This window comes from Durio zibethinus, chromosome 14 (assembly GCF_047325235.1).
Source record: "Durio zibethinus cultivar Kanyao isolate XHJ-2024 chromosome 14, ASM4732523v1, whole genome shotgun sequence".
Taxonomy (NCBI): domain Eukaryota; kingdom Viridiplantae; phylum Streptophyta; class Magnoliopsida; order Malvales; family Malvaceae; genus Durio; species Durio zibethinus.
The window spans coordinates 24,705,756-24,732,292 of NC_143175.1; the positions used below are offsets into that span (position 1 = coordinate 24,705,756).

A 26,537-nucleotide genomic window follows, 5' to 3' on the forward strand; every position below is an offset into this window, starting at 1 on the left:
ATACTATACGAATATATTAATTGTACGAATAATATTTTATATGATACGAATTGTATGAATCGCCGTATCTACTAATTACTTAAAACGATTAGGAATTACAGAATGTGTAAGAAACCTGCATCAAACTCAGCAGTCATCATTTTGCTATTTTATCTAGATTCTCTCAAATTCAGACCTTTTTTATACTTCGACCGAAATAGTGAAAAGAGGAAATTCAAACAGCATGATAATCTCTGCTTTTCGATAATTCTTGCTGGTGTAAAGATTTAGAACTTACTTATACAGCCATGAAATGATCATTCCATCATTCCATCATTATGCATATGTGAACTTTCTAAACCAAAACCATCTTACTACCCTGACACTATCTCAGCTGCTAGTTCATCTACCAACAATCTCTCGATTTCCCTACCTATTACATCAATATCCTCCCTCAAGTCTAACCATTGACATTCCCCTGCGAGCACCATCTGTCCTGCATCCATTTGCAGTTTCTTGTTTTGGCTTACTAGAAACTTGCGCAGGCTATCTTCAAGTTCTCTCATGCTCCATTGTGGAGTAAGTTTTCTTGCAGACTTCACCCATGGGTGTTGGTCCATGTATTGCTGATAGATCTCCAGTAGCTTTGAGTTAATTCTATCGAACATCAACCTCCTTTCAGCCCTTGACCAAGAATTTAGATTACAATACTTTTTCTCAAGTTCTTCAAATACTAACGGATTCACTGGACATTCTGGAGAATGGCATGCTGCTAAGAATGTATCCAAGTCGGCTCCATCAATTCCAGAATCAACCAAGACATCAACAATGTACACAGACTCCCAATTCTCTTCAGTCTTTGGTATCCCTTTGTCCTCGGCAAACCCAACAGATACTTCATCACCCTCATCATCACTTGAAAGAAGCATAGTTCCCTCTTCATATGCCTCAGATTCTTGTTTTAATAGTTGAAGTTGCATCCGAAGCCCTAAAAGCATAAATAGAACTAAAAAATTAAACGGAATAGATAGAATCACACATAATGAAAGTAAAAAAAGGCATGTTTCATGCTGCATACCAATTGGATGAACTTACAAGAGTCCTGTATTATAATTTTGATTTAAAAAATAATGACAATCTATTCGCTCAGATATTAGGGATAGCTTATGTTTCCATGGCTTTAGGAACCTTAATACTAGAATCTGATCGAGAATTTGAAAAATAAAAAAGCAGTAGCTTTTCTAATCCAAATGGAAGCTAAATACAAAAGTGATGAAACTAAAACAGCCACTAAATTACCATGGAGATCAGCGCTAATACTCTCAAAGCATTCAGAACCAGATGATAAATCATCTGTAAAAGGAGCTTCTATAACAGAAACAGGACTGGGTTGCTCTGCCTCCTTAGAGCTCGCTCGTGATTCTAGTTCAGATACAGGGCATTGCAATGTGGTTTGTTTAGATGGTCCCTCCGATGGTTCCTGGAGAATATTACAAGAGAGATGCGTTTGTTAAACTGAATAGAGAAATTTCTCATTAACAATCCTTATGCTCTAATATTATGTAATGACTTTGAGTTAACCGTTTCAAGCAAGTTCACAACACTACTATGGGATGGAGCAATCAAGAACAAATAAGTTGATAGAAAAAGATGATAAATTTATTGGTAAAAGCAAACTTTAAGAAATACAGACTTGAGTTGGGCATCTGTGATGTGCATATTAGAAAGCAAAAGCTACTGATAGAAAAAAAATAGTTACTATTTAAGAGCAGGCTTGTTGCATAATTGGAGATCATGGTAGAGAATGATGGAGTACAAAATTGAAAGTAAAAGGAAAATAGATCCCTCGTTGGAGAAACAAAATTAAGATTATGATCAGATAAAACTGGCAAGGGAAACAAACAGAAGATAACTTAGCAACGTGCAAGTCCACCCTTGTAAAGCTATGCACCAGAAAATCCATATACAAAATTTTATTTGAAAGACCAAGGCTGGCGAACAGCCCAAGGTATTAGGTTTGTCAAATATCACTAACAATAACCAATATGCAACACCATGAGCAAGATCAGAGAATAGACACACATATTAGGAGATTTACAAGCTACACCACCATTCAAACAAAAAAATACCTGGGAGTCCAAATTATCCAGGTCACCAGTAGAAACATGAGCATTAAATGAAGCAGGAGCTGATAGTTCCATGTGAGATGGTTCAGAAAGCACAATCATATTCTGATCATTGATATCAGATGCATTTTTAAGAACCGAACTTGAATCCATGGCAGTACTAGCAGATGGCCCTGAGACCATAAGATTGTATTCAGATTGATTATCCCCTTCTAAATTTTGCTTTACTTGATATGGGGTGATATCAAACTCTGGTGAAGCATCGCTATTTTCCTTATTACCACTAGAACTAATACCCAGAAATTGAGATTTCTTAACACATGATCTTTGGTTGCTAGGAAATGGAGCTTCCCGCTGATTAAAATTGCCTTTTACTGCCTTTTTTCTGTCCCACTTGAAACCCTCTTTTGGGATCACATACTTGTCTCTGCGAAGACTTTCATGACGTGTGCTTATTCTTGGACTTCCAAAGTCAGTAGAAGAAGCAGGAAGAGATCTTGATCTTGAAAGATTACCAAGACATCCATCTTTCCAACCATCCCTACTGCTAATACCTAAAGGTTCATTCCAGACTGCTGGCCCAACATGATTAGAAATCTCACTGCATCCTTCCACACCAACCAGGCCACTAGAATTTGCTGGGGTCACTTCCCTATCTGAGATGGCAAGCATTTCACCCAGTGTGCTGCCCCTACAAACTATGTGCACCTCTCGCAACCCAAGTGTTAATTTCCACCTCTCAGATAGTCTCTTCTTGGCCTCCCTACTAACTGATGATTCACTAGAACGGGATGATAACCTCCTATGTTGCTTATTCCAGCCAATGTTATCCCTGAAAGACACTGTTGTTGCATCTGAATCGTTTGCAGATTCAGATCCAGATATATCACATGAACTCTCATCCCCTGCATATCCTCTAAACCTGGGGGTTGAAATTTTCATCGAACTATTGCTAAAGCTATTTTTCATTTGCCTAGTAATCTCCCTTGCCATTTCCCTAGACTCTCTTGAATTATGCTTTGAAAACCCAATATATTGGTTAACCTTATTCTTGCCCCATATTTCTGCCTCCGTATTTTGGATACCCAAAATTTCAGAGTGTCCTGCGCAATCAGAAGGAAATTGATGAGAAGAACAAGGTGATGAAGCAGTTCTGGTAGAGTTTTGTAACTTCCCAAGATTTGGTTTCAAGATAACAATTCTTGTGGGTACAATAGCTGGCCCATTTTTCTCTTCTAATTGAACCATAGGTGACTTGGGGGGATTGTGAGTAGCATATCTTCCATAAGAGTGACTCAAATGATCTTCTTGATAAGCCTGAGGAGATTTACAGTGGCGCTTCAATTGTGTTTCTCTCCCTGTTCTTCGGCCTAAGCGACCATTTTCATTGTTCAGAGCATGTGATGACTTCATAGCTGATATTCGACTACAACGGGACTGGGGTGGCGCACCTTGCAGATCATGCAAATGCTTTGTGAATAATGAATCTGGTTGCTGAAGGAATTTCAGCAGAAGATCCGTGTTGGAGTCTAACACCTCAAGGGTATCATTGAATTCCTCTGAATCTTGAAGCTTTTCATCTGTTGAAAGACGTTTAGCCTCCATAAACTTCTGCTGAATAAAGGCCACCTCAGCATCAGAAAGCTTTGAGTTTGCGGTCCTTTCGGATAAGTAACCAGCGCTCTCCACTTTTGATGCATCTAAAACTTCAAAAACATCTTTAAATTCCTGCTCCTCTTTTGAGCTTTTCGTAGAAGATCGCCGGCTATAGAATGTACCACCCTTTTGACCTTTCTCTTTACTAATCTCAGTTCTCTTTTGCTGCTTGTGGCCAGGCTGGTGAGGTGGCATCCCATCAAGGCCCATCAATCTTGCTATCACACTTGGTGCTCGTCTTCTAGATTCATTTTCTTTCAAAATCTCTTGTGCTAACAACTTCTTCATTGGGGTCCCAGTTGATTGTTTTGACGATCTCCAACCAAACTCAAACTTTAACTGCCACAACCAGAAACATTTGATTATAACTATCAACTCATTTTGTATTAAAATAGAACCTACGGAGAAACTAAAACTAAAATAGCATAATGCATAGAAGGACAAATCTTATAATATGGTACAATAAATGGAAACAAGAAAAAACAGAGCACCTGATCTTCGTCTGTAGTACCACTACTGCAGGAACTAGAATCAGATGCCAATTTTGAAAATTTACTCTGTTTTTGAAGCTGCCTGTTTCCTGGAAATGAATCCCTATAAGAGCATTAGGATAGCTGTTCAAGGAGTACAGAAAGGGGCAGACTTAGAATTATCTTAGAAACTACGCTTATGAACTCATGAAATCAACATGAGCCAAAAACCATATGATTAAAAAATCAACCCCAGCATGAAAACCCAGAACTAAATTCAAATTTGGAAAAATTTTTAGACAAGTAATAAGCAGAAAAATAAAGCAAATATTCAGAGAAATAAGAAAATCAAATTAAAAAAAAAAAAAGCAACTCGGCAGCTAAGCGAAGCAATCATGGCTCATCATAACCCTAGAAAAACAAGCAATTATCATGTTGATAGCATAATAGAAAAGTGAGAAAGGTGTTTAAAGTAAAAAACTAACTTTAATGAAAGCATAAGCAACAGCTAGAAGCAGGGGATAGCCAAAAATTAAAAAGAAAAAAAAATGCATGCTTTAAAGAGAAATGATAAAAATTAAGATAAATTTTCAAGAATACGTGTGAGCAGAATAAGTTAAGAGATTAAAAGGGAGGAAGATTTTACACAGAAAACCGAGGGAGAATGCTGCGTTTGGTAACTAAGAAAATGTAGGAAAACAAAATTAACTTTAAAGGGGAAAATAAGAAAAGCTTAAAATCATTATTATTATTATTATTTTGCAAGCTAAATTCAACGGTCTAAACTCACTCAATTTCGTGAGTCATTTTCAAAATAGAAAAACAAATATGGAATCTTTACATCCTAAAAAGAAACATAAGTTCAAAAAAAAATTCTTCTTTTTGCCTTGGATTCCTCAACAACCAAAACAAGCGAAAATCTCAATACGTAAAAAAAGAAAAGAAAAAGAAGAAAATCGGACCTCTTAAGGAAGCAGGGGCAGTTGAAGGAAGTAAATCGGTTAAGCTCTGATCAGCAGATAAGCTCGAAATCTTAGGCCTCCCTTGCCGAACTGTCTCCATTTTCACTCATTTAACAAAGAAAACAAAAACAAACGCTCCTTTTCCTTAACGAAAAAAAGACAGATAATGCGGAATAAAGCAAGCTAGGAAGAGAGAAAAAGGATCCAAAATACTCATCAGTAAAACAAAGAAAAAAGGAACAAAAACGGAAAATCCATGTCTTGAAAAGAAAAGAAAATTAAAAATTTGAGCAATTTTATTTAAAGGAAAGAGAACTTTGTTAGCTGGGATAGTTAAAACGGAGAGCGTGACAACGGCGAGCGCAATAAAGAGAGTAGGGGGAGGGGTCCGTTAGAACCGTCGAAGACAGGGTAGAGAGTGAGTGAAGAGAGAGAAACAAAGAATTGTTTTTGAACATTCAAAAATAGTAAGAGAGTGAGAGGGGGAGAGGCGTTAAGAGGGGCACTCTGCGCGGGCGAGTGGAGAGGGTGGTCTCAAGGGAAGGGCTGTCCGAACCCCAACCAAATTTTACACGCGTCAGTTTCTTGTGTTGTCACGTTTTGCCTCCTTATTGGATTTGATTTGGACAAAAAAGAAACCTTTTTTTTTTTAATCTTTTAATCTTTTTATTTGGCAATGAACCATTGTATTTTTAAGATGGTTAAAATATTAGAAAATTTTTCTGATTTGTTTTTTTTTTTAATAAATTTTTATAGTTTTATTATATTTAAATAAATATAGCAAAACAAGTTATTATTTAAAATAAAAATTAATTTATATTAAAGATCTATTTAGATAAAAATTGAAAAATAAGTTATTTATATATAAATTAAAATTTATGAGTTTATTTACGTATAAATTAAAAATTAAGAAATTTATTTGTGTAATTAAAATATAAGAATTTTTTTACATAAAGTAATAAAATCTCATAAACTTTTTTGTTATTTTAGTTAATATTATTTTATGTTTACTTTTTTTATCATAAAAATCTTTTTAATAAGTGATGAAATTTAATCATAAAACATAATCATGATATGATGAGAGTGATTTTTATCGTATCATCAAAAGATTTAATAATGTTTAATAGGGATAATAAAAAATTTGTATTTGCAACCAACTAATGTAATTATGGTTTTTAATTTCATAATAATGGAGATAAACTTTAGCTGAATCAAGAATTGTAAGACAAAAAAGTTTAGCTCAAAGTCATGAATGGGATACATGCTATATTTTTCTATTTCAACCAATGACTTTTTAGAAATAAAATAAGCTTGGCAGGTTGCTGGGATTTGGATGCACTTATTTACAGGTAAACTTGAAATTAGGCAATCATATTAATGTATAAATTGATTGGAAAACAAGAAAACAGATTGTGTATACCATTTCTTGGAAGCCAAATATCCTTAAAGCATGAAAAATGAACATTTTTATTTTATACTCTTGCTTTGCTTTTTGCATAAGACAATGATCATGATCATCTCAAAATTTTTCTCCCAAGGCTTAATTATGTTAATTTATCTCATTTAAATGTAGCTTAATTTTACATTAATATTAATTTATATAATAAAAAAATTAACTTGTTTTTCAAATTTAAGTTCACTTTGACAGTGTGATAGAAATTAATGCCTAATTCAAAAACTTTTTAAAAATTAATATCCCAATGAGGGGAAATTGTCACATGTGTTGTTTTTATATATAGCTGTTAGTTAGAAGTAGTGTTAATCCAGCTTTAGGACTTGACAGCTGAACCGTTGTGAAGAATGCAGTCATTTTGGACAACAAGGACAGCGACTCAGACCAAACAAAGTTGAGGGAATCTTCAAATTTGAAAACTACCCAATGCTAAATCAAGGGGGACCGGACCTGCTACTAGCTAGCTCAGCCTATAGCTAGGTGAAATCTTTGGGTTTTATTTTGTTTTGTTTTGTGAAGTTGACTCAAGCCTTGATTTTCTTTTGGGGATGAGAAAAAAAACAGTGTCAATGGGATTTGTGTCTTTAATAGCAGGATTGCCCTAGAGACAGGAAGGGATCAGGTAAAAGAACCAGATTTCAAGACCTTTTTAAAACCCTTAAACAGAGACATTTTTGGGGTGTGGTCGACACCTTCGAACTGCTGATCGCTAAATTCACAGTCAAAACTCAAAAATTCACATAGTAACATGGACTCATTGCGATGTCATTTTGATGCCGAATATATATATATATTTATTTATTTATATATATATTATCTGCAGTTATATAATCAAGAAGCGACAAGAAATGTAAGGGCAAGTGGACAACTAAAACATTCGAGGAAATCTACCGAAGATTTGGTGAATCGTTGTTCGAAGTATTGGATTCGACATGGTGTAAGTGCATAATGCTAATCAGCTAGCGGCTAACTGATTCCCCATGAGTTTTGGATCAGAATAAACCTTTTAGCGCATGTCAAAAACAAATCAATCAGCTTCGAAGTATGATTAATTTGAAGTTTGTAAATGAAGCAATCTCATCAAATCATAATTGGAGAACAGATTTCAAACAGGGATGCACTATTTTTGTATAGTCAATTCTTTCTGGAATTTACTCTGTCTGATATTTGTATTATCTCAAAACATTTTCTCCCAACTTGCAGTAAGTCTACCTATTTCTTACATGATTCGATTTGTATGCAGCTGCAGATTTAAACTTTACTTGATAGGATGAACAAAAAAATTGAAAATATCATTCAATAATTTGACCCCACTGAGTAAAAATCCAGGATTGTCTTAATTTGTCTGTACGGGTAGGCCAAGCCTATACGAGTTTATGCTAAATTAGTAATTTCAGTCTGATGAAAACAGAACTACAAATAGAAAATAAACAAAGGAAACTCTCCCTTCGTATCTCAAGATCATATAAGTTTTTATGCATTGAAACAAACTCGGAAATGCAAAATTTTGAGCCAAGAAGCAAAAAACCAAACTCTCCAAAGCTGTTTTTGTTAACTCGTTTCATGTTTTGTCCTAAGCGTGAAATCAAATATGATCTGTTTCACCAACCATTCCTGTATATTTCATCAAGGCATGATTAGCTCGGAAACCCTTTATTTCAGTGAAAAAGCCAAAGCAAAAGAGCACCATAACAGGAAAAATGATTGTTTGTCTCCAGTCGACACGATAAAGTTGATTAAAGTTATAAGTTCCGCTCTTCCATTCCATCACAATGATGGAGAGTATTCTCTCTGATTTTTCTTTCCTTTTAGACACTTCTTTTTTTTCCTTCATAAGGGATCCAAAGGTTGATTTGTAGGAGCATGTGAAAAGAAAGAAGTTTTAAGAGCCCCCACCACCCATAACAACAGATTCATGAATACTCGTGTCTGATTACCCTTTCTAACACATTTTCTTGTCTGATTTCTTTTTCTTTCTTATTGTCCTGTAATCAATGCGAGTAAGGAGAATCGTTTCTTTACATCAACAAGTTTGGCATTTGCAAGGCAAATGTGCTTCTGATTTTTCTGCCAGGGTGAATTGTTTAGCTGATAGACTCCTGGACAATCATGGAAACGGTCTTTCTGCCGTACACATGCACCAGCATTATCAGCCGCCCATGGCCTGTACGTATGTGAATGTTTATGGTATTGTTTAGCTCTTTCTGATAAATAACCTTTATTGGGTTCTTATCTTGCTTGTTAGAAGAAAAAGGAAATGGAAAAGATAAAGGTGAAGCGAATGACTTTGACTAAAAGTGCATTGGGGGCGAAATCAACAAGAATTATGGCTTTTGAATGGCTATAAGTGTCTGTTATCTTTTGACAGACAAATTAGCTTAATTAAGAAGACAAATGCCGGAGACTCATTGGCCTATCAAACTGGATTAAGAACCCCGACCTTTGGTTGTGTGAGATCAGGAGCGAATCAAGAGAAACCGTCGAGCCTTGTTACCTACCTAAATGACGAAACAAGTAATGCCTGAACAGGTATAAACCTTTTCTAAGACATTTTTTTTTTGGAGATTGGGTGACTCACCCAACTCCAAAAAGAAAAGGCCGAAATAGACAGATCTGTCAAGGTTTACGCTACGAATGGCAAGCTTCCGATTAAAGACAGAGATCCACAGAGTCAAATACAAGCAAATCCTGTAGAAAATATGTTGTCTTATCATTTTTTTGAGGTGGTGTGGCATTAGATTACTGACTTATCAATCTTATTAAGTTGCTTTATCACTTTCAAATATGTTTATTCGTCTTAAAGCATTGACTTGTTTATATAGATAGATTCAGCACTGCATTTTAAGAGAAATCAAAAAGAAAGTGGAAAATTAACCGGATTGACATTAAAGGAAGTCAAGATCATAAGAAAGTTAATTAAAGAAAAGCAGGTACGATCTCAATAAAATGGTTTCTCAGAACCCGTGAACCTTTAAGGCTGACAGATGGAGATCGCAGTGTTAAAATTGAAGATGGCTTTGCAATAGAGAAACCCCGAAGACTAAAAAAATAAGTTGCCAAGTCGCATAGGCAAAAAGAGCAATTGTGGGACCGAACCAGGGATTTCCAGAATATCCGTCAGGAGCTGGTGTGAGCCAAATCTCAAATCAGCACGAGAACCCCAAGACAAGGATTAAAGAAAATTGTGCACAAAAGGAACCCAGCTATTGCCGGCCGTGCCATCCTCCAAGCGGACATCCGCTGCGACATACACAGTGGATACTGATGCACTGATGCCCCAACTGGGGGGCGTACATTGTTTGATTTGCCTCTGAGGATTTTTAATCCAGAGGCTTACTCGTAAATGAAATTCATCCTTCAAGACAAGATCGCCCTGCAGTTTGAGAATGAGGATCGTTCTGTGCCTTTGACTCTTGAATTTTGTTCATCTTTTGGTAACAGGATTTGAGTCAGAATCAAGTGAATTGTTAAACTAAGAGTTTGGAGCATAAATAACATTATTGTACATTGGATTACTCAGGTTCAAGCAATGCATTCAAAGAATAGCCTTTAAACATTAAACTAAGCCCAAAAATCATTTCCCTTTCCATACAAAATGCAGAGCAAGCGTCTAGGCTACTGGAGTAACTTTAGTACTCAATTTTTTTAATTCAAAGTTAAAGCTAGGGTAAATAACAGTACAAAATATCCAAGCAAACACGGAATTACTTGTGCTGCTCACCGTCAGTATCAGAAATTTGTTGTATGATCAGATAAGTCTGTCATGTCACAGACCTTTGTCTCAAAAGAAAGCAAATGCTGCCATATAAAGCAGCGTATATAATACCTTATTCAACTCTTAACACTCACTCTGTTCACACTTCACGCACCACGACACCTAACTCAAAAAATAACCTCAAACCAAACAATTCAAAGCAGACTGATGCAAAAATATATATTTGTCGCTCGGAACAAACAAGAGGAATTTTTAATCAAACAGGGTGGGTGAATCAAAGTATGAATTCTATGTACATTAACATGCACAGCATTGTAATAGCAGATACATTAACATATACAGAATCACCACGGTTAATCTTACACACGCTCAGCAGGAATATAGTAACAATCAAGCTAGACTGAAACCAGTTGAGCAACCCAAACATTTCCCTTGAACGGTAAGATATTTACCCAACAGCTTAGATTAAAACTGTACAGTTCAAAATGTACTTGACTTGAACAAGTCCAAACAGAATAAGTCACCATGTGGTTTCTTGCTAAGTTGCCTACTAGCAACTGACAACATACCAAAACACAGAAATCAAACAAATCTGTTAACTTACATGGGGGTCAACCACATAACCACATATTCTAGATGGAAATGACCCTTTCAATCTATAGACTAGCAAGATACTTGGCAACTAGAAAGCCCATTTGTAACAGAAACAACAGATTAACAATAATTCCTCTTATCTAAACTAACACTTCTAGCAAACTCCCACCTATCACAGCAGCCTCAGGATAAAGCAACTATACTGTAACACCAGCATGCATAGCTACTACAAAGCAATCTATACCACAGTAATCATTCCTATCTTACTCAACCAATTATTGACTACCATTATGTATACACATACTAAAACGCCTGCCTTCCATTAAAAAAACTCAATGTCAAGATATCAATGTCCATCTAATATATTCAATGAGCAACAATTACTTTTATGAATTACACTTATATGCAAAGCATTTTATAGCATTTCCTAGGTTTAATAGATAGGTTATGTGGGATAACAAGGCAGTTCCGTCGAGTGACAGTGCAAAGTGAAATTGAGGAAAGACCGGTAGGATAGTTTATGAACCACAGTTTCATCACTGCATTCAAGAACACAAGTCCACACTGAAGCAGGAGACCAGAAGCCACTCACCAAATGACTCATCAGCCACTTATTATGGCCCTACATAATGAACAGAGAATGCTATTGAAAAATCCAACATTGACATAACAAAATGCAATGGTATCATCATTCCATCATACTGAATTTAAAATGCAAAGAGCAAGGTAATTTCTACACACTCAGAATCAATTGCCAACAAATTAGAAAGTACTTGAAAGTCATCACTTTAACAAAGCATACAACAAAATAAAACCAGCCAGAAATTCATGGATCCATAGCGAAGGATCAAAATGAAAGCTGATTTTCTGATTTCTAACTACTAATTGTAATTATAAACTGCCATTTTTCATGGCAATCACCATTGATGAAGAAACATTTATATACATATAGCAACCATAAAGGATAACAGGGCTTGGAATTCAGCTTGATATTAGATAAGATCAACTTAGCAATGTTTATACTAAACCCAAAATTCATGCAACACAACAATCAATAAAACATAAGGCACAATATGACCATAATGCATGAAATAAAACATATATCAAGCTTCCTAAGATCGTACACAAAATGCAGACAGAATGATTAAACTAAGTATATCATCGGCTATGCCTCATATCAATATGCTAATGCATAATTATAAACTAATATCCAAAATGTTGCACAAAAACTGAAAGACGATTAAAAAAGAAAAACAAGCTAAAGTTGAAAAATAAAAAAGAGACCTCTTTGTAAAAACCATCATTGTGCACCTCTGATAATAAACAAACCATGTGTCTCTCAACTCTTCCCCGCGCCTTTCCTCGCAGCCTTTTCAGCAAAATGCTTAGTGGCCAACATATTATCAACCAAATACTCCCTATAAGGGTGATTCCTAGGAACAAGTTTCCTAAACTTTTCAAAGTGTTTCTCGGCCTCATTTTTCTTCTTCAATAGAGAGTAAATAATGCCCATACACATATATGGCCTAAAATCCCTTGGCTCTTCCTTAACCAAACCCTCATAAACCTTCAAGGCTTCCGAATGGTTCCCTTCAATCATTCGAATTTGTGCAATTAATAACTTAAAGTCCCTAAAGCCTTTACTTTTCTTTTCTTTCTTGCATTTCTCCATTGCCCCTTCAATTCTTTTTTCCAATTCCATCAGTTTTTGACCCGACTCCGAATAAGCCATTACAAGGCCGTGAAAAGCCTCGACTCGAACCGGGTCTTTAGCTAATATTTCTTCGAACTCGTTCTTGGCTAACTCGATATCGCCACTGTAGCTATGAATTTGGGCTTTTAACATTGGCCATTCGGTGTCTTCGGGTTCGTGCTCGATCAAACGGTCAATAACTTCGATAGCTTGTTGGAGTTTCTTTGATTTGATTCGCACCTCCATGAGAGACCGTAGAGCTTCGACGTCATTTGGGTACTGAGTCAAGTGTTCTTCGATGGTTTTTTCTTGATCTTCTAAGGACATATTCGTGTCCGTTGAGGTAGGCTCGACTATGGGCGTTGCCGTTGGGACGGCGAGTGCGGGTTTCTGGTGGAAGCGCATGAAGAGGAGGGCGGCGGCGGTTGTTATGGTAATGCAAGTGGTTTTGAGGAGAGGGGGTAGCGTTTGGAGAAGGGAAGGTTTGGGGGTTTGATAGAGCGGAGCCGAGGAGGATGACGAGGAAGATGAAGCTCTGATGGAGGATAATTTGAACGGTGACGATGAGGGTGAAGCCCTGAACGAGTGAGAGGAGATGGGTTTAGGGAGCGATGGATGGTGGTGATTGAAAGAGAGGTAGAGAGGTTGGTGACAGCAGTGTACTTTAGCAAAAGACTCCATGTCTAGAGAAAAACAGAGGTTTTTTCTCTAAAACCCTGGTAGATGAAGATGATAACGGAGCGCTCAAACCCTTCGAGCAACGAGGACTCCAGAGTGTGCGTTTCTTTTTCTCGTTTCGAAAGGAAACGACAGCGTTTTTGATAGTTGGATTTGAAGTTTCAGGCCCAATGATGCTTTGTCCAAGTTAGTTCGAGGCATCAATGAGCCCAATCCAGCAAATTCCGTCACCATTCCTCAAAGTAGGAAACTAATTTATCTTTTATATTAAGGATGATTATTTTATATACGAAAAATTAACAAATATGTTAACGTAAAATTTTTATATTTTACAATGCATATTTTTTAAATATTATTTAAAAAATAAAAATAAAAAATGTAAAAATTTCTGAATATTATTGATAAAATTTTATATTAAAAATATATCAAATATTATCTCTCTCTCTCTCTCTCTTTGTATATATATATATATATATATATATATATATAATTATATAGTAGCGCGTGAAGAGGAGAACGGCCCCCTTTCCCAGCTACTGTTTCTCACAATTTTTGCTATTTGTTTCTTCATCATTCATCACTTCATTTTCTGGAATCTGGACCCTCTGCTGTCGTCGTTCTCGTCATTTTTCTTTATCTTATTTGTAGGATCCTTTTGTACCAAAGGCAAAGTCCAGTAGGAACTGAAATTCTGGAATCTGGACCATATGCTTCGGGACTTCCATGATGATATTGTGATATTATTGTCTACTACATGCTACTACATGTGGGAAGAGCAAATGAACTAATCAAGCTAAACTACTTTAAACAACTCTTGCCATTCTCAATAATATTATTCTCTCTTACGGAAGCATTAAGCCTGCTCTGGATCCTTTGCCTTTTCTTTATTTCAGTTGCTCTCTGGTCTCTTCCCCTTGTGTAAGCCTCAAAGAACTCTTTGTTCTCTTTCTCCAACTCATTCCAAACTGTAACCAAACCATACAGACCATATATACAGTATTAATCTTGGTTGGTATGATTATACGTGAGTGATAAAGAAAAAGAAAAAGGTGACTGAACCTGTTGAAGTAATCACTGGTTTAATATCTGCATGCTTAGACAGAGCTTCCATGCACTCTTCTTTGCTCATGTTGAATATCAAACACTCTTCTATAAGATGGTGCACCTGCATAGGTTTGATCACCTTAGCGACAATGAAAACTCAATGAAAATCATCATTGAACGTAGAAAATTAAGAAGATCAATCATTACATACCATGTGGATATATGAAACAGAAGAGTCACCCATAAATCATAAACAAGTATTACTAAAAATAATTACTCAGAGCTAGAAAGGGTTAGAAATATATAGAGAATAGGAGATGAAGAAGAAACTAGAAAAAGAGAAGGGGAAAAGCAGATGAAAAAGTCAAGTAAAGAAAAAAGAGAAGGTAGCTATGAAAAGACGAAGAGAAGGCCAAAAATGTTTAATCAAAAAACACTGTGGGAGTGTGGTTGAATTGAAAAAAAAAAAAGGTTGTTTTGAATTTGATCCTATGAATGATGTCGTAGGATGTTGGAGGGGTCCAAGTCACACGTGGGACGACGTTTATGATTGGTGGAGAGGAGATTAGAGGAGATTTTATAAGCAGTCCTAGTTTGTCTCTTACGTGGCCGATACCCCACACTCCACGTGACACGTGGGACCGCCAACTTTTATTTTTGGTGTACTGTAGAGGCGGGGTGCACCTGGCTCTGCCCACACCCTGGAAATTAAAAAAAAAAAAAAAAACGAACCGTGAAACTGCCGTATTATCCCACACTTATACGTGAAAAATTAATGGGTACCATATTTTTTATCCATTTGTTATATTCGAAATTGCAGGGACAGGCTTTCCGGACTTCCCGGTTGTCACGTTGTTTTCTTTTGATTTATAGTCGGAGAGGGGGTTAACGAAGTGTTGTTTTCAGTTTTTTTTAATCTACTTCATTCACAAATTGCCATTATTATATGTGATTGAAAACAGAACAAGTAAAAAAAAAGAAAGAAGAATGATACGAGAATTTTTTTTTTGTTAAATATTGCAATATCAATTGAAAAGTCCTAGTGTCTAAGCCATGATTGATTAGGGGTTACTGGTTAAATTTGCAGATCCCTTTCCGTCGCCTAATTGTACCAATTCTATTAACAACAGCGACAGTTCCACAGTGGGAGCCATGCTTCAGAACTTAAAGCAAAATTTGGTCACACTTCCACCGAGATTCTATGAAGTTTGTCGTTTCGATTATCACTTCTGCGCATTGAACTGGTAAGGAAACTATACGGGCAGGTAAATGATCGTCCCGCCTCTCTGATCAGCTTCTACTCCACATGATGCCAGAGCAGAGGCGACTTTTAACATCCATTGGACCATTTATGTTTGTTTATATTAAATTATTAGTAGACGTTCAAACAATTAATTATTACGTTTGTCGTTTTTAATCTTTGATTTGCAACTTAAAATATAATTTTAGTTACATCATTCCAGACCAAAGTACTTTTTTTTGTACAATTACAGCTGGAAACCATAACCCAAGGTTTGCTGTCCGTTTAAGAAAAACAGGGCACATTTACATTATTGACGAGCATACTTTGACCTAAACAAAACAATTGGCAGATGAGCGTAAAGTTGACACCGAGAATTCAATATTCATAGCATTTTTTAGCTGTACTAATTATAATGGTCAATTCGATCCCCAAGGATAGCAAGACAACAAGTAGGTTAGAGACGTCAAAATGCCATGTTTCGATGGCTCAATCCTCATCAAGTCAAGATAATTTTGCATGATAGTACTCTGCTTATATTCTGATTCAAGTGTCGAGAGGGGGAGGATTTGAGAGAAAACGATCTAGAATAAATGTAAAAATTTCTAGCACAACTTTTCCATTGCTCTACTTGAATATCAGGCCGAAAACTGGAAATTATCAGGTGGATACAATTCAATGAGGACCACCAGATAACAAACATCCTGGGAAACAAAGGAAACCGGGTACAAACAAAAAGGAGAAACAAATTACATGTTCAGGAGAAGGAATGAGTATACACTATACATATATATAAATGATCTTGCAAATATTTTTAAGATACAAAAATGCCATTCAAAATATGCCTCGCTATGCATGGTTGCTCAAACTCGTTATTAACAAAGATCCCAATCTCTAACTAAAAAGGGTAACCAAACCTTCTGTGATCTCTTGTAAAAAATGGATGTCCTAACGCTTCTCTAGCTTTAAGTCTCTCAGCTGGATCATACCGCAGTAGCCCTTGCAAGAGATCAATCAAATCGCCAGCAGAATGATCCACATGCTGCATTATTAAGTTCTGCAGCACATAAAACCAAACAATCATGAAAGGAGTAGTTTAGGAGCACAACTGGGAAGTAAGGGAAACAAAAATAAAGATAGTAATGTGCCCAAACATTTGGAGGAGGCTATATCAACAACTCTAGAAACTAATGTAAATGGTGATAGAGATGGACTAAAAATAGTATGCCTATATGATTCAAAATAAGCAGAACAGGCAAAATGTCCCAGTATCTTTCAAGATAAATCCTTGTAAGTAAACGCAATAGGATAATTCTGCCGTTGTTTAATAGTCTTACGCACCCCTAGTAAGATGAACATCAACAGCAGCAAATACAGTTATTGTCAATATCAAGTGAGTTAAGACCATTTTCAATAAGTTATAAAGAAGAGCATACTCATGACAACTTACTGGCAGGCGGGGCAATTTCCAAACTGCCCTAAGGCTTTCTCTTGAAGTTGCACCATCGGGCCAATCCAAACGTGTGCCCCTCCGGAAGTATTTCTCAGCACGGCGGCTGCAACAATATCAAGCACAATGTAAGAACTTCCTCTGCAACATATTCACAGCAAGTACAAGATATGCAGTCACTCTTACTCAGCTCTAAGCACCATATGTTGGGGTAATGGGCCTAAAACCCTCTCCATCATGGCAAGATGCTCTAAGTTCTCATGAGTTTGGAAAAGTGCCTCACCCTGCTCATGAATAATATACAAGATTTTAGGTCGTAATCACTTTAGAAAGCAAATGACAACGTGTTCCAGATTCTGATAAATCAATCATGAAAGTTTTAAGTTGGCTACGTATATTACAATGACCACAGCAACTATATTCCAGCTGCCTTAAAATGAGATTTATCTTCTAGATGGCAGCTCATATAAAATGAGATTTATCTTCTCGACATGCCTCTTACGTCATCTTAAATCTTATTAACTAATAATTAGCTCAAGAGTAGTTTATAAAAGCTTCTCATTTCCTCTTTTTTGACAAAATTATCATCTACTCCAGCATTCAGTATGACCAATAAGGCAATAACTTATGCTAGGAATACAAACATAAATAAGGTGCCCTTTTTTCCCTTTTTTTTGGTTTGGGAAGGGGAGGGGGGGAGGGGAGGGATGCAGAAGGAGACTACAAAGGTTCACTTACAGAGCAAAGTTCAACCAGTATGCAACCCACACTCCACAAGTCACAAGGATAGTTCCATCCAAGACCTGCAAAAATGACAAAGGATGTCAACAAGATGTGCACATGTGCACATAAATACACATCATATGCAATCCATTGTGATAATGATGATTACCAAGTATGACTTCAGGCGCGCGATAATGCCGAGTTGACACCACATAGCTGTGATCCTGGTGTTCAAATGTAGTACTTCCAAAATCAATCAACTTTATTGCACTTGACTTTGGTAGATTCTTAAAATAGGAACCATCTTTTGTTGACCGTGATAAAAACTAGAGCACATGAAAAAGGGCATTATTCAAGAAATCAGCAATCAGAATTCAAAGATGCCTTAGTTTCATTGTACATAAAATGTAAATTAAGCAACCCCAGTTACACACACCAAAGTCAAACAGCATGCCTAGGGAATAGAAAAACGAAGGAATACCTTATAATCTGGCACCTTAATATATTCTGAGGAAACAAGGAGAATGTTTTCTGGCTTCAAATCTGTGTGAATTAACCGCAAATCATGCATAACTGCACATTTGAAAAGGGAAAAATAACTAAGTTAACTAGATGCAAAAATAACAAAAATTTTTTTATCTTTTTTACGGTAATGAATACATTATCATCATCAACCCCCAGCTTGCCTAACCAAAAATTAAGTAGGGTTTAAAAAAAAAAGTGGAAACTTATCCAATAAATTAACCAATGATGCCAGAACTCTTGCTTCATACTAAAAGGGGTTTGAGCATCAAGTAGATACAATACAGATTAAAAACAGTGCGAGAATTATCCACACACATGCTACAGACTCCAAAATTTGTCTGCCAAGCTCCCGAACAAGATCAATGGGAAATGAACGGTAGCTGTTTTTGCGGAGAAAATCGTATAAGCTAGGTCCAAGCCTCTCAAATACCTGTTGAAACCATTTAAATTCATCCGCAAGTTTTTTAACTCACAGAATATTTAGGAATGAAGGAGCTTGCATTGCCCCCTCTAATTAATCAAATAGCAAATACCAATAAATACTTACAATACAAATATGATTACGATAGTCAAACCAATTCCGTATTTGCACACAACTGCAAGGAATGAAACCGCTTATACCATAATCACTTCAATTTCTACAATGAATAAGAGAAAAAAAAGATGATTTGGCATCCTTACCGAACACCACCGACATCATGCTTAGCAAGTCTTTGAAGGACGTCAATTTCAATCATAGCAGCTTCACGATACTTGTGTATGGAGCGAACAATTTTGATGGCCACAACTTCTTGCTTTTCATTGTCAAAACATTCCAGGACTTGGCCAAATGTTCCTGCAAAAGTACCATTCAATGGACAAGAATCCATGTTAAGAAACAACCAGAAATATCTACACGGATTAGAATATCAAAATACCCATCCACTACCAGCCACTCTCCATGATTGCAAAAACTTGGATTCAAAGAAAATACTAACCTTCTCCCATTTTACTGAGAATCATGTCTGGAGACATGAAGAATAAAAGAGTATAAGTGAACAAACTTTAATATGACATAAATGGGGAAAAGATGCAAGAACATTAAAGGTGTTTGTCATGACAAAGTAATTTCATTTGAATATTTTTGTAAGAATTTAACATTTAATGTCCAAAAACCATATTAAACATATAGATGTTATAAAATCTACATACAAACATATATCATAGTCAATTTTGCAATAAGAGAAATGAAATTACATCGAGGAGTCAGGTGTTCTCCAACTGCAAAAACATAATGGCCATCTTTATCATCAGGTCTCCGAGGAGGAGAGCCATTGCAAGGAATTCCCCTGTAAAACATATTATCAGGATATGAAAAATTAGAAATCCCTCCATTCCCAAATTCCTGGCCGCAATATATTGCCGGAAGAACCTGCGAAACCAAAATAACGAAATAAAAAATCATGATGAAAAGTTCTCATCTCTAATCAAAAGATAATTTCTTGACATGAAAATTTTTAAAATGAAGGGAATTTGATTATCAATCAGCGATCATAACATCTCATTGCAGTTAATTTTTCAATAAATTATTTAAAACTTTCACAAAATAAACAAAATTTGAGGGAAACTAGGGAAAATTTGTCAAATTACCAAAAGAAATTAAGACGTTTCTCAGAATACTTTTTAAAAATATAAGAAAAAAATCTGAAAATTTCAACAAATTCTATCTAACAAAGGGTAAAAAGGAAAATTTCTTCTTTTACCTTAGCAGGAGGAAGAGGAGGGGGCACATCCCACGTTAATCTGGGCCTTTTCCTGGGTCGTTTATCCATATTTCTGTGAGGAAACTCCATTATCCTCTGCGTCTCCATTTTTTCATTCCCTATTTTTTTCACCTTTTTCTTTTTTCAATTCAATTTCCAAACAATTCACACAGAAAAAAAAATAATTGACGAATTCGAGGATTTGACGATTGCTAGAATGCGAAAATTGGAGAGAAGATTGGTCGATTTGAAGATTTTTGAAACCCTAATCTCTTTGTTGGGGGTAGAGAGGGATCTGGTGAGCTAAACCTGAAAGGAGGATCTAACCCGGATCAGAGGTTAGCTGAATTCTAGATTTTTTTAACTATGGTTAACGGTGGGGACCACCTCCACTGCTTCCATTTCTTTTTTTTTTTTTACAAGGGCATCAGTTAATTGACGCGTGATCCGTGAAGATTAGTGGACCCATGATATTGTTAATGGGCTGGGCCCACGAGAGCTGGTTTTGGGGTAGTGGGCTTGCGCTGAAACGCAACGATGCAATTCAAATTTGATACGTCCAGAAAAACTTTTTTTTCTTTTCACTGATTTTATTAATTTATTATTTTCTTCAAAAAAAATGAAAAAAATATCCGTTGCATTTTTTTTTTGTAGTATTAATTATTACTGTTTAGGTAAATGGTGCAGTCCCTTATTGCTTTGTTAGGAAATAAATATTTGGATTTTGATTTATAAATTGGGATGATGAATATAGACTCATTTTCTGCTGAATCTCCCAAGTTTAATTTACCCAGTTGATCTTTTTTTCTTGATGTGTTTGTCTCCTAAATGAAGATTCACAGGCAAATGAAAGGTTTACCTTCTAGCCAAAAAAAAAGGCAGTGTAGCATAATAATAGCAGTCCACTGACAACTGGTTGGTAAATTCGTATTTATGGACGTAAAAATTTTGAATTTAAATCTAATTTAATCATTTTAAATACATAATTTTTTATTTTTTATTTTAAATTATTGAATATAATATATTTTTTAATCTAAAATATTCAGGTGAATAATCTATCTACTCATATATTTTTTTACCAAAACAATAACAATAAAACAGTACAAAACATCTGATTTAATCAATTAGATTTATTTTTTTCAACAAAAAGATTTGAGGTTGAGTTCTGTCGGTCGTCATTTATTGAAGTAATCTCGAATATACGATTTATAATCACTTGTCTTAAATTATCAGATACGATACATCTTATATTAACTTAAAAAATTAAATAATTTATCTATCTCAAATTTTTTTTTTACAAAAAAAAAATAACAGTCCAACGCCATTTTTTTTTTTTACCAACTCCTTCGTAGTGCTGGATACAAAACTCCACGACTCTGTAGATCTCATACATCTGGCAGTGTTTGCGATCCCTAATCCTTATTCAAGATCTTATTTTCTTAAAAAAATTCAAGAGGTAATAATAAAATTAGGGGCGGTTTCGAGACTCGAGCATCAACTCATCTGACATCTCAAATCAATCTATCTGTCTCAATTTACATATTTGTAAGATATTATCCGTTTTGATTCTCCTGACCTCAGAGTTTTATCCTACGTGCCTCACAAGGAATAGATGGTGTGAACCCTTATATACCCTAATGACTTTCTTTTTATATTCGATGCGAGATTCATGACTTCTTCTTAGGTCCATGATATTCTTCCTACCATTTAATCTCGTGATGTTCTCGTCACGGAGGCTAGCCACCTTGCCTACCTCCCTCGAGGCCCTCGTCGCGGATGCTAGCCATCATTGCTTACCTCTCATGAGGTATTTGACGTGGATCAAACGGTTTAAGATTGACTTTGATACCACTTGTCCGGGTCGAAACTTAAGTTTCAAACCCGCACGGCTCCGAGACTCAGATATCCATTCATCCAGTATTCCATATTAGCCTACCTGCCTCCGGACTCAAGTGGTTTTGAGATCTGAGCATCTATTCATTCGGTGTTTCAGATCAATCTATCTGTCACGATTTACACCCTTGTGAGATATTATTTGCTCTGATTTCTTTGATCTCACGATTTTATCATACAAAATACACCTCACAAAACAAAAATGATATGAACCTTTATATATTCTGATGACTTTCTTTTATATTCGATATGAAATTTAAAACTCCTTCTTAAATCTATAACACTGCTTAACTGCCGATGAAGCCAACTAATAATGTTTTTTTACGAACAATCATAATGATCCTAATACTTTTTTCATTTACGAATTACGATGGTATGTTTTTTATTTATTTTTTGTCACTAAGAGCTCTAAACTAGAAAAATGAAACCAAAATACCGCGTATGACTTGGTTTGTTCTAAATTTTAAGGTTCCTTTCAAACAAATTACAATAATAACAAGCAAAGTCAGCATCGGGATGAAGGGGATAATAGCATAGTGAATAATAACAATTTTAATTTTTTTAAATAAAATAAAAAAATTATATTATTAAACACGAATAGACTAAAAAATAAAAATATTGTTTGATTTGTGCTCTTCATTCTTTCATCACACTGAAATTATAAAATTAAATTAAGATAATCTAATATATTAATATAAACAAATAAAAAAATAAAATGTTAAATTAAAATAATATATTAGATGAATGACAACATATAAAAAAATTAAGGTACATGTAAAATTAAAATAATCTAACAAATTAATGTAAATTAATAAAAAAATAAGGAGCATATTAATTTAAAATAAAAATTCATATAATTATAAAATAATATCATCTAAAGATTTAAGAAAAACTTGATTTGATTATTATTATTATTTTTTAATCATGAGATAAAATCTTACATTAAATGAAAGAGAAAAAATTAAGATTCGAATATCAATTTTAATATATTTTTAAAAATTATTTTGATCGTTAAATCAAATAACTAAAGGCGATTTGATTTTATTATTTACTTAATTTTTTTAAAAGAGTGTTTCAACTGTCTAACACCAATTAATCAAGAAACTCTTTGTCAAGCGTAACGAGGTAAGTGAAGGCACAAAGACAAAACAATGAAATGGTTGACTTAGATTTCTATCAGGTTTCTAAATAGTAAATTCAGTTTAAACTTGATTTGAATTTTTAAATTGGGTTGAATAAATAAGTAAACGTACAATAGCTAAAGGGGAATTAAAAATATAAAATAATGTATAAAAAGCTTATTTTACAAGTTTTATATATTAATTGAAGGGGGCTAATTTTATATCGAAAGAGGGCCGAATTCTAAAATTATATTATTAATTAAATGGTCCATCTCTGCCCTTTGGCTTCGCTCATATCAAAAATTATAATATTTATCTTAATTTATTAAAATATTTTCATACGTCACTTAATTAAGATCAATTAGTATGAAATTAGAGTTGGTATTTTAAAATTACGAGTTTAATAAATTTATAAGTGTTATGTACTTTTTTAGCCATATAAATATAAAGATTAAAAGGATAAAGGATAGATTAAAAAATATATATGTTCTCATTCAGCCTAATAACTTGTCTGTTTTGTTCAAGCTCTTGTATTTAATTAGTAATCTAATCCTTATCAAACCATTATATGGTAACAGCCGGCTCTCTCTAGAAAGGTATCAACTATGTAAGTAACTGATGAACATTTCTGGATTTTCTATGGTGATTTGAATAACTTCTTTGGTTTTGATCCAGGGGTGACAAAAAAAATGGAAGATGAGAGGCGTGATTTTATCAGTAGTTTGCCACAGGATATTCTGAAACGCATCATATCAGTCCTTCCTTTGGCAGAGGCAGTGAGAACAAGCGCCTTTTCGACCGTGTGGAGAAGCCTCTGGGTACCTGTTTTACTAACCTCTTATCAAGAAGCTAAAAGAGAGCTGGAGGAAATCATCTGTATGCTTTCCAAGTCTTATGATAGTCATCAGGTCTGGAAACTGTGTTTAAGCCACCAGGATAGCAAGAAAGCAGCTTCAGAAACTAAGGATGAAGTCACTGTTCTAGCAACCAAAGGGGTAGAACAAGAACTTCACCTGGAGTTCTCTAAGAGGGAGAAAGAGGCCAAGAATTTCAAATTGAAGTTGAAACCAACTAGCCCTGCCTCTCAGGCATTAAGCTTTTCCAGTCTCAAGATGCTTCGTGTTAGATCAGTCAACTACCATGGCAAAGATTTGATTTCTGCCTTATTCTCCAGTTCTAAGTTTCTTGAAAGCTTGGAGCTTGAAAACTGTAGTGGGTTGCAAAGCCTAGATATTGGAGCGAATGACCACCTTCAATGCCTGAAACTGCTGGATTGTCCAGACATGGTCAATATTTCAATCTCAGCAAGAAATCTCAGATCATTTTTGTATCAAGGTGTTCTTCCTCAGATTCAGCTGAAGAATGCTTTAGACTTGGTAGAAGTGATGCTTGATTTGAGAAATGGTTTTTGCAGTAGTGAGTTTGATTGTGAGGATGTTATTTCTTTCCTAACTTCTCTAAAGGAAATTGAGATCCTCACCATTAGCAGCTGGCTTCTTGAGGTATCGATCTTTTACCCCATTAAACAGAATACTCCTTGCTTTTACTTTCATTAATCCTGACCAGAAATATTTGCCTTTCCATATATATATAGTGGTTGTGCACAGGAGGAGTAATCTTTTCAAGGCTGGAATTCAGATTCAGCAAGTTAAAGGAATTGAGCTGGATGGATTCTGGAATGAACAAGATCAAACGGGACTCATTAGCTTGCTTCCTGAACATATGTCCTACCCTGGAGAAGTTGCTTATCAAAGTAAGAGTCGGTTTGCCTACAGGTTTTCCCAGAATTACTTCAAATGTTTCAATATAATCTTTCATTCACTATTTTTTTTGTCTGAATAAAACCTGCAGATTGATCCTGACCTCAATTCTATACCTTGTCCATTTTTTCACCAATACTGGCATGAACCTCACCTTTGGATGGATGATGTAACAGTGAAGTCCAATACATCCCAGCTGGAACACCTCAAGATTGTAGAATTTCGGGGTTATAGAAGTGAAGAAGATCAGCTTCTGCTAATGGAACTTTTACTGGAGAAGGCAAACATGCTCAAGTCAATAACTGTTACTTCACCAGAGAATCATTCATGGGAGGTTGCAAAAATCCCTCGGAGACAGCAAAAGCAGACATTGAGTACAAGTAACCAACATAAGAGGAATGCTGTTTTTTCACTTTTCAAGGCATTTTTTATAGGATTTTTCGGAGAGACAAATGTTGTTTTCTATCCAGAAAAGGCTGGAATTTGTAATTTGGGCTTTTGGTATTGAATCCTACTCGTATTTTGATTGAACAAACTGTATGACAATATTTTTCACTCTGTACGTATATCAACTTGATTAATGCTTCATCTTGATCAATTAAACAAAGCGATAGAGATGAATTAACTAGAATTATCATGGAAATCTAAAAACCCTGAGCTACATCTTATGTCATGTTCTGGAACACTTTCCATTTCTATTCTGTAGCAACCAATCAATAGGTTTCTTTTTCTTTTTTCTTTTCTATAAAATGTGACCACATGCAGCCTCCGCTTCTTTTTCAAGCCATGTCATTCACCTTTTTGTTTCCTTTTCATCCATTTTTATATGGCTAGAATAGAAGAGAAGAAGGATGCTTTTATTATGTCAAAAGATTGATGTTACATTTTCCTGTATTTCTTTATCTTGCACTTCAAGTTACAGAAAAATTGTTGGATTATACTATGACTTAGGATTCAAAGTCTGAAAATTGTATATTTACAGCATAGAAAATTGATTCTAATTAATGGCTACTTTCATTGAATTCCCTAAAGCATGCCGTGGTTTTACCTACCCAAGCATGTTTGACAACAAAGAACTAGGGATGGTATCGGATTGGAGCCGTAATAATTTTTATTTGATTTTTAAAATATTTTCTCTAATTTTAATTCAGTATCAAACTATTATTTTTTATATGCGACATTGATTTGATAAGTATATACCTAACTCATGTTCCACTCGTATTGGATTCGAAATTAATTTAATATAATATTTATAAAATTATATTTTAATTATAAAAATATAATATTTTTATTAAAATAATATTTTAAATTAATATATTAAATAATAAATTTATTATTATATAAATTTAAAATTAAATAAAATAATAAATTATATATTTATATGTATCATGCTAAATTGAAATAAAATACCTTTAAATTTACATGCAAACTCGACCTAACTTTTTTTTTAAAATATTCAATTCGTTTTTAACTTAACCTTTAATTTAAAATAAAAAATAAAAATCTATCAACTAAGAAGTTTCATATCTACTCACCGAGAACCCATCGCAATATGTCAAAACTCACAGTTTCATTTGAGTTTGTGATATGAGAAGGTCCTTCAACAGAAATTTCAAAAGTTAAATCTTCTAGTTGCGTAATCAAGGCTTTGAAAAAAGGCTGCTTAGACATGCACGTGCGATCATAGTTTGAACTTGGGATAATAGGTTAAGG

The 26,537-nt window shown here is 34.9% G+C and overlaps 5 protein-coding genes across 11 annotated transcripts; 1 reads left to right on the forward strand and 4 right to left on the reverse strand.

The window, feature by feature from the left end:
* Window positions 1–215: 215 nt before the first annotated feature.
* On the reverse strand, window positions 216–5,662 carry LOC111295275 (uncharacterized). Of its 4 annotated transcripts, none has more exons than XM_022888705.2 (5): window positions 5,194–5,662; window positions 4,253–4,341; window positions 2,109–4,100; window positions 1,279–1,459; window positions 216–967 (listed from the first exon to the last, which is right to left on the reverse strand). In XM_022888705.2, exons 1-5 carry the CDS (start codon window positions 5,291–5,293, stop codon window positions 354–356), a joined length of 2,976 nt encoding a protein of 991 aa, XP_022744440.2. In that variant the 5' UTR covers window positions 5,294–5,662; the 3' UTR covers window positions 216–353. The 4 variants fall into 4 exon arrangements, with proteins under 4 accessions (XP_022744440.2, XP_022744443.2, XP_022744441.2 ...); XM_022888708.2 differs by having other exon boundaries at window positions 4,253–4,355; XM_022888706.2 differs by having other exon boundaries at window positions 4,253–4,375.
* A 5,594-nt stretch (window positions 5,663–11,256) lies between these two features.
* Window positions 11,257–13,420, reverse strand: LOC111295295 (protein SLOW GREEN 1, chloroplastic-like). The gene is made up of 2 exons (XM_022888724.2): window positions 12,240–13,420; window positions 11,257–11,577 (listed from the first exon to the last, which is right to left on the reverse strand). Exon 1 carries the CDS (start codon window positions 13,327–13,329, stop codon window positions 12,295–12,297), a length of 1,035 nt encoding a protein of 344 aa, XP_022744459.2. The 5' UTR covers window positions 13,330–13,420; the 3' UTR covers window positions 11,257–11,577; window positions 12,240–12,294.
* A 571-nt stretch (window positions 13,421–13,991) lies between these two features.
* LOC111295219 (uncharacterized) lies at window positions 13,992–14,739 on the reverse strand. Its single transcript, XM_022888619.2, has 3 exons — window positions 14,582–14,739; window positions 14,386–14,491; window positions 13,992–14,291 (listed from the first exon to the last, which is right to left on the reverse strand). The coding sequence occupies exons 1-3, from the start codon at window positions 14,612–14,614 to the stop codon at window positions 14,125–14,127; spliced, it is 306 nt and encodes a 101-aa protein (XP_022744354.2). The 5' UTR covers window positions 14,615–14,739; the 3' UTR covers window positions 13,992–14,124.
* Window positions 14,740–16,195: 1,456 nt separating this feature from the next.
* Window positions 16,196–20,384, reverse strand: LOC111294183 (serine/threonine-protein kinase AFC1). 4 transcript variants are annotated; one of them, XM_022887389.2, is made up of 12 exons: window positions 20,051–20,384; window positions 19,545–19,719; window positions 19,286–19,312; window positions 18,990–19,143; window positions 18,856–18,904; window positions 18,624–18,738; window positions 18,265–18,356; window positions 17,953–18,109; window positions 17,799–17,863; window positions 17,247–17,344; window positions 17,061–17,166; window positions 16,196–16,667 (listed from the first exon to the last, which is right to left on the reverse strand). In XM_022887389.2, the coding sequence occupies exons 1-12, from the start codon at window positions 20,156–20,158 to the stop codon at window positions 16,509–16,511; spliced, it is 1,305 nt and encodes a 434-aa protein (XP_022743124.2). In that variant the 5' UTR covers window positions 20,159–20,384; the 3' UTR covers window positions 16,196–16,508. The 4 variants fall into 4 exon arrangements, with proteins under 4 accessions (XP_022743124.2, XP_089600222.1, XP_089600224.1 ...); XM_089744096.1 differs by having other exon boundaries at window positions 18,591–18,738; XM_089744098.1 differs by lacking the exon at window positions 19,286–19,312 and having other exon boundaries at window positions 18,591–18,738.
* A 3,177-nt stretch (window positions 20,385–23,561) lies between these two features.
* Window positions 23,562–25,607, forward strand: LOC111294146 (F-box protein At2g39490-like). The gene is made up of 4 exons (XM_089744100.1): window positions 23,562–23,671; window positions 23,740–24,566; window positions 24,659–24,817; window positions 24,916–25,607. The coding sequence occupies exons 2-4, from the start codon at window positions 23,754–23,756 to the stop codon at window positions 25,330–25,332; spliced, it is 1,389 nt and encodes a 462-aa protein (XP_089600226.1). The 5' UTR covers window positions 23,562–23,671; window positions 23,740–23,753; the 3' UTR covers window positions 25,333–25,607.
* Window positions 25,608–26,537: the final 930 nt, after the last annotated feature.

Coding starts and splice junctions, on each gene's coding strand:
- LOC111295219 (XM_022888619.2), bottom strand. CDS start 14,614: ATGGGTGACTCTTCTGTTTCATATATCCACATG. Junction 14,492..14,581: donor CTGTTTCATATATCCACATG/GTATGTAATGAT, acceptor AAACCTATGCAG/GTGCACCATCTTATAGAAGA. Junction 14,292..14,385: donor ACCAGTGATTACTTCAACAG/GTTCAGTCACCT, acceptor GTTTGGTTACAG/TTTGGAATGAGTTGGAGAAA.
- LOC111294183 (XM_089744096.1), bottom strand. CDS start 20,158: ATGGAGACGCAGAGGATAATGGAGTTTCCTCACAGAAATATGGATAAA. Junction 19,144..19,285: donor TCTCAGTAAAATGGGAGAAG/GTTAGTATTTTC, acceptor GTACTTTTGCAG/GAACATTTGGCCAAGTCCTG. Junction 18,905..18,989: donor CATGATGTCGGTGGTGTTCG/GTAAGGATGCCA, acceptor CATTCCTTGCAG/TTGTGTGCAAATACGGAATT.
- LOC111295275 (XM_022888705.2), bottom strand. CDS start 5,293: ATGGAGACAGTTCGGCAAGGGAGGCCTAAGATTTCGAGCTTATCTGCT. Junction 1,460..2,108: donor TGGATAATTTGGACTCCCAG/GTATTTTTTTGT, acceptor AATATTCTCCAG/GAACCATCGGAGGGACCATC. Junction 968..1,278: donor TATTAGCGCTGATCTCCATG/GTAATTTAGTGG, acceptor TTATGCTTTTAG/GGCTTCGGATGCAACTTCAA.
- LOC111294146 (XM_089744100.1), top strand. CDS start 23,754: ATGGAAGATGAGAGGCGTGATTTTATCAGTAGTTTGCCACAGGATATT. Junction 24,567..24,658: donor TTAGCAGCTGGCTTCTTGAG/GTATCGATCTTT, acceptor ATATATATATAG/TGGTTGTGCACAGGAGGAGT. Junction 24,818..24,915: donor TGGAGAAGTTGCTTATCAAA/GTAAGAGTCGGT, acceptor TAAAACCTGCAG/ATTGATCCTGACCTCAATTC.
- LOC111295295 (XM_022888724.2), bottom strand. CDS start 13,329: ATGGAGTCTTTTGCTAAAGTACACTGCTGTCACCAACCTCTCTACCTC.